Below are 12,534 nucleotides of genomic sequence, written 5' to 3' on the forward strand. Positions count from 1 at the left end.
TGTGTCTTGCATTGTTACATATTGTGTGTCATATATCACACTTGCACTTGCACCTTGCACGTTGCACTTGCACTTGCACCTTATATCTTGCACTTGCACCTGCACCGACACCACTTGTGCCTTGATCGGTTATCTCAATCTGGTCACATCACTTGTGTCTCAGCCGGCTACCCCGATCCGGTTGACACAAAGTGATTGTTGATCACTCAGATTTTCATTCCCTTACTATTCCTCCCCCACTACCCTGCTAATCTTATTTCCAAAATACCTACTAGAAGCCTAAAACGGTATCACCTAAACATGATTAACTATCATGATCATGCTTGATAATGGATTTTTGTTGCATCATCTCTATCAAACCACCAAGAACTCTATTGTGCATAAAGTTAAAATTAATGTAGTGATCAATATAATTGGTGCCAACTTGCTTGGATGAATAGAGCTAAAACAGACTTCGACAGAAAAAAGCTTGTAAAGCAGTGGATGAACTTGGGCATATTTGTTATCAATTACTACTATTTAGATGAGTCACGATAGCAGACAGACCATGATGACCACAGCCAGTATAAAAGGCTCACAAGCTAATATTTTTTGGTGTGAAATTTAAGAATAAAGGCCATATCTAGATGTGATATTGATGGGAAGTTACTAAAGTGGCTTAAATTTTGATGAAGTATGGGAATTAAAATATTGGCAAGGGGTTGTGGAGTACTAAGGGTTAATTTATTCAATTTATTTCTATCAACTTTCATCATATTTCACATGTTATCAAAATAATTAATGATTTTATTTGATGCAATTTTCAAGGAAGTTAAGATTTTGTTAAGAACAGAACAATATCCCTTGTGATATATTGGGTTTCCATGCAACATTGTTAGAAATGTGCTTCTCACACAAAGCAACAAAGGACCGCTTCGAGTAGTAGCCACGAACAACTGTGTTTGAAGCTGGCACTTCACATAGATGGGCACTAGCGCGCTTTAGTGCAAAGCAGAGCGGACCAGCAACCCAAGCCGATTAAGGATAAGGATTCAATTATTTATGTCTAAGATCAGGCAAGCAACTCATTTTGTCAAACCAACAGCAACAGAGCACCTAAGTCCACGAGTCTTTTTTCCCTCACCAAGCCCATAAGCATCAACACAAAGCTCAACCTCAATCGGAGTAGAGACCAACCTCCATCAATGCAGCCACAGATGTGAACTCGACCACTACAAGGTTCGACGTAGCCAATACCTTCCTTTGAGTATGAATGCATTAGGGTTTTTAAGAATGTTATTTTTTAATTTTAAGTAAAATTTTAGTAAAAAAAATCTTTAAATAAACTAAATGATACAATCACATCAATTTATTTTCAATTCTTATATTGATGAAAGCAACATTACATCATATCATGGATGCACTCCTAGTAAACTAATTGTTACGAAAAAACAGTGTCGATTTAAGACTACAAGTTTCAACGCAGCCAACACCCTCCTTTGAGTATGAATGCATTAGGGTTTTTAAGAATGTTATTTTTTAATTTTAAGTAAAATTTTAGTAAAATAATAATCCTTATATAAACTAAAGGATACAATCACATTTATTTATTTTCAAATCTTATATTGATGAAAGCAACATTAAATCATATCATGAATGCACTCCTAGTAAATCACTTGTTAAGTAAAAACAACGTCGACTTAAGACTCTACAATAAAAGCATTTTTAACAAATTAAATTCCATGATTAAAGTGTAGATGCACATAAAACACCAATTTTACTTGGCTCGCATGAACCAATTGAGTAAAAAGGTTTAAAAAAATTGATAGGTCTATTCAGCGCCACTCATTACATTTGAAATAAGCATATATGTGTTTTATAAGTGTAAAAGTCATCTAAAAAGTCATCTAATAAATATTTGATGTTTTATAATTGTTAATGAATATATCATTATATTTATAATTTTACACAAGTTACAAGTATTTCAGTTAATAAAAATGTCGTTTTGCTTTACACTTTGAAGCAAAATAAAAATGTTAAAAATTATATTGTGCTTTACATTTTAAAAAGACTGATTCCTCACTGATGAAAAAAAAAAGTTGTGGAGGAATAGAAGGATGAAAGCCTATAAAAAAACAACAAAGAACTCCTACATTGCTAACAATAAATAATGAGAAAAAAAAGATAAAAAAATTCTTACCAACTTATCCTTTTTAAAAGAATATCATCAAACTAGAAGCATGATGTAGGTGTAGGAGTATCAAGATGGTTGCTAGCATTGGAGATTGTTTAACTGTCAATTATCAATATGAAATTATGTGGATACACTTTAGCTCTGATAACAATTAAAAATAATAATGGTCAATTGATGTAAAAGTGGTAGAAAATGTTGTAGGTTTCAGTCTAACATTACTCCCCTCCCAATAAGACATATTATTCTCAAGGTAAAAAAAAATGTTAGATCAAGTCGTATGGCTCTCACGTGGCTACATAATTTGTCAATCCTTTCTAATTAACCAGAAATTCATAGTGATCCTCCTGAGTTAAAAATACAGTCTTGTGTGCATTCTGTGGTTGCATCTAAATCTGATGGTTTCCTGACTTATAGTAAATCTTGGAGAAAATCGCAGCCCCAAACAACTCGTCCAAAAGCCTATCAACTATCAAGATGGGAAATTTGTTAGTTATTGTTTTCTTATTCATTGTATGATAATCCACACAGAAATGCCAACCCCAATCCGTCTTCACTAGTAAGAATGGGCTAGAGAAGGGGCTCACACTAGGTTGAATGATCCCGATTTCCAACATCTCTCGATCTCATCATACTATACCTGGGGGTAGCAGTATGGGTGCACACTAATATTGGTTTTCTTACTTCCATAAGTCTGTCTCGCCCCATAATTAACTTGCCAGCCCCCATAAACTCCAGAATTGTCTTCTGCCCAGAAGGTTGCCGCAGCAAAGGGCACTAGTGCGGTTGGATGCAACCCTCGACCTATACTTAGGGGTAACGGTATGGGCGCACACTGATATTATTTTCCTTCTTCCATAAGTCAGGCTCACCCATAATCCGCTCGGCAGTCCTCATAGACTCCTGAATTGACTTCTGTCAGGAAGGCGGCCAAAGCAAAAGACACTAGCGCGGTTGGATGCAGCCCTTCGTCGGGATCCCACACAAGAGTGGCACTAGAAATAAAACACATTTTGATGACCAAATGAGGGGTAAGCCAAGACTTTTATGGAAAACAGAAGCAATCCAAAATTTCACACATATTGATTTAAATTGAGTGGTACTTAGAACTTTTTAATTTAAATTGAATGCCCGTTCATCAAATACTTACATGTGAAGGGGGGTGGGGGGATTCGACCATATGGATCGAAAAAAATACACACCTCCACTTTATTACCTTGCATAAATTGCGTGAAATTAACTATCATGGAAATGCTTGATAATAGAATCTTGTGTTGCATGACAAACCTTTCTTGTGCATGTAGTCAACCATTGATTATCTCTAATTATGAGAGAATAAAAAAGGACACAAAAGTTTAGGACCTAAGCCAAAAACACCTTCTAAGCCCAATGCAAATCCAAAACAAATACACAACAATTTATGAGACTATAAGATCTAGTGTAAATCTCCTGGACCAAAATCACATATATTAGATCCAATGTAAATCCCCACTACCAAGAAATGTAGGCATTTGAAGAAATATTCATTAGAAATTAATTGTTTTCCCAATCATCAACTATCACCAACAACTAACTCATTAAATTGCAATTCACAACCATCACTGACCACCAAACAATCATCTCATTAAATCAACTAAGAGATTACTTTTGAAGCAATAAAAGGGGTGTATTACGATAAATTTTGCAGATAAATTAAGGAAGAGAGAAGGAGATATTTCTATAATTTGGGAGTATCTCCCCAGTGTAATTGGTGAGTGTTTCCTTGGACAGTATGGGCAAGCAAGTCCCTTAAATTTGAGCAATTAATTCTCCAATGTAAAGAGTGAGACTCCATGAGTGAGTGATTCCCAAGTATACTGGGCGAGAAAGTTCCCTTAACTTTAAGAGAGTGAGTCCCCATTTGTCTCAATTTTTATAATAATCATATCCATTTTTTTCATTCACTTTCAATTCTAATTCATTTACTTGTGCTACAAACAAATGAGACCCCACTACCCTACCTCGGAAAAAGACCAACTTGTCAAATTTTCTCTTAATTAAGCTGGTTTCTATGGATACATGCAAGATTGGCATTCTTATTAGTAAGACATCCTGCAGATTTAGATTTTAAACTTCAACTAGCCTCTAATTCTTTAGTGAACAACTATCAAGACTGTTGCTTCTTTACTCATTATAATGTTTCATATTTGTGAATTTCAAAATCTTATGTTGCATTGTATTTGGTCATTGCTTATGTCCAGGTACGGTATAAGCAGGAAGGAGGTAAGAAGAGAAACTAACACCCAAATATCAATCCATTTTTTTAAGGCTATTCCGTTCAATTTTTCTTTATCTTTCCAATTCTTCCTTCCTAACCATGCTTCCACCCTCCAAAATTTTGTCCCCTCTAGTATCCACTTCTTATAAAGCATACTGCCGACTAAAGGAAGTATAAACACTCTGAATTTAAAGTGTAATAACGAAGAAGAAATGATAGAATTACCTTTGCATGCATCTTATTCCCCGTAAACTTTTTAACAAGACGGATTAACTCTTTTGAATGAGCTTAATTTAGACTTCACCATTAGTCATGCCAGTTCTGAATATTCATTAATAAGTTTAAACTGTCAAAATACCGGTATGACAGATTAGGAAAAAATTCAAAATAACCTTTGGTATGAAGGTTTAAGTGGTCAACATTAATTTAGCCTTCAATACGAAACAGTTAAGCAACATTATGACACTTCATGCTGTTATAGTGCCCTGTTTACCTAAACTTTTAGAAAAAGAAAAATAATAATCCTATAATAGTAAAGTTCTTACCAAGTGGAACTTTCAGCCCATTGGCAAAGGCATCCTTTATAGGAGCTGGGAGTTGTTGTAGTGTATTACTTGCTTGTCCGAATGCCCGCTTTAGTTGCTCTGGAATAGCCTGTTCACTTACTGTAGGTGGTTCAACGAGCCCTTCAGTATATTCTTCTTTCATGCGTGTAGGTCCCTCTACAGAACATTTGGAAGTAAGGAGGAACTTACCTTCTATCTGCATGGCAAAATAGGCTCAATCCATCAGCTTAATTTGCAGTAGTATTAATTTGCATTTAACACGAGCAAGCAACTGTAGGAAAGTTTTAAGGCAAGAAGCATAGCATTAGTTTAAAAAATAATAATAATACCATATGCAATTAGTGGGCATAAAATAGAATTATTAGTAAATATTCCTAGAACATTTAATGATATCAAGGTTCAAAGATTTAAATACCTCGGATCACTTATACAAAAGAAAGGGAATACACAATTCTAACAAGGGTAGGACCAAACAAAATAAATTGACAAATAATTATAGAGGGGAGAGATTAGGAAATGATTGCATTAGAGAAAAAATGACAGTAACACTTATTAAAGATAAAATATGAAATTAGGTGTTGATGCACGATTAATAACGAATTAAATTTACCAATAAAACAAGTAAACAAAATTGATGCCAAAAAATTAAAAAGGAAAAATAATAGACCAAGGATAATATGGATAGATGGTATGCATGAAAATTTATGCAAAATAGAACTAAGGCCCCATGTTAATGAAGATGCATAATGACAATAAGAAAGAGAACAGAAAATGCCAATGTCTATTATGATAAGCAAGCAATGTCTAGCATTAACATGAAATATAAATCTTAACGTTGAAGAATTTATAGAACCTGAAAATGACTAAAAATACAACCATTGAACATGTTTTATTTATAAAATGAACACTGTGTGTTGCATATCTCTCATCACATTTCAACAGTTATGTTCCATACTTTCAAATTGGGAAAAAACTAGCCCATGTCCATAACAAATAATCCAATAAGCTACAGCTAAATCAAATGTGAGTTATAAAAAGCATACAAAATGAAGAAAATTTTAAATTTTTATCACCATGAGCGACAACATAGTGGGTTTTGATAATAATCAACCTATATGCGGATGAGACTAATAGGTTCAGTGCAGTTATTTCAAGATAATCACCATGCTCAACTCAACAAATCAACTTAACCAGCTCAAAAGACCAGAAAACAATTGAATGGACAAATTGTTATATTAATCTTGTTAAAATAATAAATAAATAATTGCACACAATCATAAACTCACAATAACAATTTGAGGCGTACCTTAAAATTTGAAGTATGCAAAATGATATGTGGTGAGTTTATGATTACGAAAAATTATTTATTTGTCAATTTTAACAAGATTAATACATTAATTTACCCATTTCAATTGTTCTTCTGGTCCAATGAGCCTGATTAATCTGATAAATTGAGCTGAATTTGGTATTTGTCCTGAAATGTTTACAATGATATTAGTCTCATCCACACATATGTTGATTATGGGAGTAACAATCTGCCCCTTAGATGATGACGAACCTATGTTAGTGATTATGTGGATGAATGTGCAAAATGACCTTTCAGCGCATATTTATGATATAAAAGTGAAATATTTAAAGATAAACAAAAAGTAAGTAAAAAAAAAAAAAAGATAAACAAGTTAAAGCATAATATTAAAGTAAGCATCTCCCCCTGAATTTCTGCATATATAAATAAAAATTCATATAAACCAACATAATTTATCCTCCCTTTTTGTCAACATCAAAAGATTTGTAAGTGAAATTTCTAGGGGTTTCTTATGCATTTAAATCAATTATTTCAAGCCTATTTCTAAGTGAACAAAACCTATTCGAGTTAAGCACTTTGTGAATATATCAGCTAATTGAATTTCAGTGTTAATAAATTGAATCAACATCTCCTTTAGACACAATCTCTAATAAAATGATGAAGAATATCAATATACTTTGTCTTAAAATGTTGTATGACTTTTTTTTTTTTTGTACACCTATAAAGCTTGTATTATCACACATTATAATTCATTTTTAATCCAAAATCAAAAAGTTGTTGCTTCAGCCATTAAATATAGGCAACACAACATCCTGCAATAATAGATTCAATTAATGCCGTGAATAAAGCTATTGAGATGAATGCCATGTGGCATGTTGGTGATGTGCTCTTTCTATCTACCCTACATCCAGCAAAAACTGAATCTGAAAAACGAAGTCAAAAGATATACTATTCCTAACGTACCAAATTCCTAATCCTGTAGTACCTATAAGGCAACTAAAGATTCTCTTTACTGTAGTTAAGTGTGACTGTTTAATGTTGCATTGAAAATGTGCACAGAAGTAGCCACTAAACATTATATTGAGTTGACTAGCTATTAAATAAAACAATGAACCAATTATCCCTTTATATTTCTTAGGATCAATAAATTTTTCATTTAAATATGTCTAATTGAGTTGTAGGGCTCATAGGGATGTTTGCACTCTTATAATCTTCCATGTCAAACTGTTTAATTAATTATTTAGTACATTTTGTTTGACTCAAAAATGTCCTATCTTTTATTTGGTCTACATTAAAGCCTAAAAAATAAGTTAATTCTCTCATCATACTCTTTTCGAATTCTTTACATATGTAGGCAAATTCATGACTTCCTGCTTTGTTAGTTGAGCCAAAAAGGATATCATCTACACAGTGTTATCAAAGTGCAATGCAATGTGAAGGGCTTTATTTTTTCCTTTAAAGCACAAATCACAAAGCGAAGCGGCACTTTTATTAGCCAAAGCACTAATAAGTTAAATAAAACTATTTATGTATAAATACATTCATTAACATTTATAAAATAAAATGTATGACATAAAAGTTAATATAAAATAGAAAAGAAATTTGTATAATATCTAACTTCAAGGCAAATAATTTGGGTGAATCAACAAATTAAAATTTCAAATAATTTCTAATAGTTTGTTGCAATAATTAAAAAACCTTAAAATTGGAAAAAAAACCTATAAATTAATTTTAACGCTTTGAAGCACGCTTTAGCAAAGCGAAGCAAGCTTCACGTGTTTCGCTTTGTTTTGTTCGTGAAGTGTGCTTTTAAAAATATTGCATCTGCATATAATTGAAAAATAAAGATATCATTATCAATTCTTTCTATGAAGAAAGTAATTTCTAAATAATCTATTTCAAAGGAGTTTTGCAAAAGAAATAAACTAAGCTTAGTATACAAAGCCTACGGTGCTTATTTAACTTCATAAAATACTCTTTTTAAATTGTATACATAATCAAAATGCATTGAACTTTCAAAACCAGGAGGTTGTTCAACATATACTTCTTCCTCAATTATACAATTTAAGAAAGGACTCTTAATATCCATTTAATATAACTTAAATCTTTTAAAATATGAAAATACTAATGTTAGTCTGATGGCTTCTAGTCGGGCTACAGGGTCAAAGGGTTCTTCAAAGTCAATTCCTTCAATTTGGCTGTACCATTTGACCATAAATCTAAGTTTGCTCCTTATCACTATTTCAGATTCATTCAACTTATTTTTTATTTCCCATTTAATTCCAATTATATTTTGTTTTGAAGGTCTTTACACTAATTTCCAAATATCATTTCTAGTGAATTGGTAGTCGGATGGCTTCTAGTGAGGTTACAGGGGCAAAGATTTCTTCAAAGTCTATTTCTTCTATTTGGTTGTACCATTTAGCCATAAATCTAACTTTGTTCCTTATCACTATTCCAAATTCATTCAATTTATTTTTAACTATTCCTTGTCTACATTGGAGTCTAAAGGCCTTCGTTTAAGTAGAACTAAAACTGAATACATGGAATGTAATTTTAGTAGTAATAGCTCTAGTGACAAAAGTGTGACTTTGGGTGATCAAATTATTAAAAAGTGTGAACGATTTAGATATCTTGGGTCCATTGTTCAAAACGATGGTGATATAGATGGGGATGTTAATAGTAGAATTCAAGTTGGTCGGTTGAAGTGGAGGAAAGCTTTGGGCCTTTCGTGTGATAGAAAAGTATCGCTTAAACTGAAAGGAAAATTTTATAAGACGGTGGTAAGAGCGGCAATGCTATATGGCGCTGAATGTTGGTCTTTAAAAGAGAAGAATAAAATTAAGTGTTGGTGAGATGAGAATGCTTAGGTGGATGAGTGGCTTGACAGTTAGAGATAAAATGTGAAACTAATGTATCCGTGAAAGAGATTAAAGAGTTGGTGTAGCTCCAGTGACAAACAAGATTAGAGAGAGGCTCCTTAGATGACTTAGTCACATTAAACGTCGACTATCTAATGATCCAATTAGGAGAGTAAATGTTTTAGATTCGACTTATGCTTAGAAAGGCAGAGGTAAACCTAAAAAGACAAGCATATTATATTAAAAATGATCTTATTTTATTAGATCAATAGGACACAATGAAGAAAAAAGGATTCATGCAATAGACCACTTAGTGGGATAAAGGCTTGTTATTGTTGTAATATTTCAAGTTATGACAATATTTTCCTAATTATGCCTTGTTCAGGGGGACTTGGCACTAATTCACAAATATCATTTCTACTGAATTGGTTTAATTCAAACTAAATAGCACTGATCCAAAATTCATCACCCAAGGCCTCATCTATATTAGCAGGTTCAATTAAAAATAAGAATGTAGTATTATTATTGTCTTGTCTTGAATTACTTCCATTTCCCTCACCAACTATTGAGCCTCCTACAATGAGTTTTTTAGGGTTACTTGAGGAGTATCTTCATTCTCTAGGCCATGTTGCATTCTCATTATGTTTTTCTAATTTCAATTTTTTCATCTAAGGTAGGATTTCATCTTCCTTTTCTGCATCTATAGATGGTCTAAAAGGAATAGTTTAATCAAAATAAACAGGAGTGTATTTCTCAACTACTAAAGTTCTTTTATTAAAAATCATATAGTTTTTTCCTATTTATGAGTAACTTACAAAAATCTATCTCTCTCAAAAATTTATTCTCAAACAAAAATTATGCAAGTATAAGATCAAAGAAGAAAAAGACACTTGAGATTTTCAAATGAGAAGGCAAAATGCATGAGGGTTTTCGCTAAGAGTGAAAATTTTCTTTAAATTATGGGTGGCCAACCAGTTATTTCTGAAAATAGCATTTAATTTATTTTATTAAATTAAATCGTGATAAATACTTTAATTAATTTACTCACATTAGTATTATCAAGATAGTGATTTTATTCATAAAGATTTAAAATTTGAAATTTAAAATGGATGTTTTTCTAAAAACTTTTCAAAAATAAGTTTACATAATTTTGGTAATCTTTTTTTATGAAGAACAATTTAAATTTTAAATTTCTAAATTTAAGAAATATTCCTGCCATGAATTTCAAAAATTTATTTAAATCAAATTGCGTTGAAATAATCATGAAAATTCCTTACATTCATAAATTAAAATTTTAGTTAATTCTTCATAAAAATTCTCCAAAAATATGTAAACTTATTTTTGAAAAGTTTTCAAAAATACAACCCTTTTGAATTTCAATTTTCAAATATTATGAATAAAATTACTAATTTTATGAAATTACTGGAATTAATTAATTAATTTTTTAAATTATTTAAATTAATATAATTGATGTAATTTAATAAATGAAATATTATTTTTAGAAATAAATTATCGGTCGCCCATTAATCCATCTGTTTACTTAAATTGATTTATTAAATTCAGTTAATTTTACTTTTGGAAGTATTTGGTCGACCCCTCCTCTTCCTAGCTCAATTTAATTATTAAACAATCAATTTGGCTAATTTAGAAGTCCCTTTGGGCGGTACCGCACTCTTTTCCTCATTGGAATTAATTAATTCAATTATGTTAAGAGTTCTGTTAAATAAATCTTGAATTCAAATTAATTCTTTTTTCCCCATAAATTCAAACTTCAAATATATGCCTCCAAATTAATTAAAATTAAATTTCGGATCAATTAAGCAAACCAATATGGACAGTCACCTATGTGATTAATTATGAACCAATTCGTTTTAATTTTTAGTTCTAATGCTTAAATTCTTTCCTCAACTATTTTTTATCCAATTTTCTTCATGTAAGAGCTTATATTACTAACACAAACCTCCAAATTGTGGCACTTTCAAGGACTTAGCCGAAATTCCCCTCCTCTTTCCTGCTTGGCTGAAACCCTAATGCATTTTACCTCCTCACTTGAAAACCTCGAGTATCTTCTTCTCATTTGCGTTTACATTTGCAAAACTTTTATTTGAGAAGAAAATTTTGATAGATCTAGTCGTTCATCTTATTCATTTACATGTTCTTCAAAGCTCCGCATCTTGCTTAGGAAAATAAAATATTCTTCATGCTCATAAAAGAAAATTTCATTTAGCTTAACTTGATTTAGCTTAAGTTTTGTTTGATTAACTAAGCTTTTATTGGAATAATCTTCATTATTTTATCATATTTAATCATTATACGTTCATGATTAATTTGAAATATCTTTTACTTGAAATTGCATAGTATTTAAAATAGAAACTATTGTGAGCAAAAAGTTTCAATGTATCATTTGACTTTATTAGGGATTGTGGGCGAAGTGGTACTTTTTCTCGGGGTAATAAAAGTACTAGTAATTAGAGTACTTATTCTTAAGAAAAAAAATTAGTGGTGTTGTAGTAATTGTCCTCGGAAAGAGGAAGTATTAGCAAAGCGGTGTAAGGGTTTTGTACTCACCCGGGAAAAATACTAGTTGCCCTTCACGGAAGAATGCTAGTTGATTAGTGAGATTTGAAGACTCCTAACCAACGGATTAGTTATGTGAGGATGTGGGTCAAACCACATAAATTTCGTGTTATTTTTATGTGCTTAGTAATTAAATTTTCTATTGTTCTAAAAATCCAACAAATTTGCAGCATAAATCAGTCTAGAAAATTAAAAGTAGGTATAAATTTGGAAAAAAAAATTTACACGTTTCATAGCTATCTTCAATTAATATACTATGATTTCAAAAAGACAGACAAATAGAAAGCTGAAAATAAAAATAAACAATAGAAGATGTTTGCTTATATATATATTATATGCTTCAAAAAAGTAGAAACTAAAACCATAGATATTAAGTTGCTACGTAAACAAAATCAAAAAACATGAATAACTATTGAATATCAATATCGCTAATCAAGAATTTGCAGGGATATGAATATTCAAGTATATAAACATGCCAGTATTGTTAACAAGCTCAAGTTTTACAAAGAAACATTTCCCTTTTTCTTTTCTTTTCTCTCTATTGGCACTCAATCAACTATCATTGAGGTTCATAAGAAAATAGAAACAGTTTAGTTTAAGGCATTACGCATAAAGACATTTCTGCAAAAGCAACAATTGAAGTGCATATTCCACCATAAGAAGATTTTAGTGCAATCCTACGAAACAATAACAAAGACATGAAATGCGTCGATTATTGATAAATATAGAACAAGATTACATATTAGAAATCATCATATAATATAGCATTATATATATATATATATATATATATATAT

The 12,534-nt window shown here is 31.3% G+C and overlaps 1 protein-coding gene across 2 annotated transcripts in view; it reads right to left on the reverse strand.

The window, feature by feature from the left end:
* Positions 1-12,534, reverse strand: part of LOC110038650 (probable plastid-lipid-associated protein 13, chloroplastic) — a 36,334-nt gene that overhangs the window by 20,483 nt on the left and 3,317 nt on the right. For both annotated transcript variants that reach the window (XM_020743546.1, XM_020743545.1), the window contains exon 5: positions 4,973-5,189. In XM_020743546.1, coding sequence (XP_020599205.1) covers positions 4,973-5,189 — 217 coding nt within the window. The remainder of the gene's footprint in view (positions 1-4,972; positions 5,190-12,534) is intronic.

This window comes from Phalaenopsis equestris, unplaced genomic scaffold (assembly GCF_001263595.1).
Source record: "Phalaenopsis equestris unplaced genomic scaffold, ASM126359v1 Scaffold233394, whole genome shotgun sequence".
NCBI classification, from domain to species: domain Eukaryota; kingdom Viridiplantae; phylum Streptophyta; class Magnoliopsida; order Asparagales; family Orchidaceae; genus Phalaenopsis; species Phalaenopsis equestris.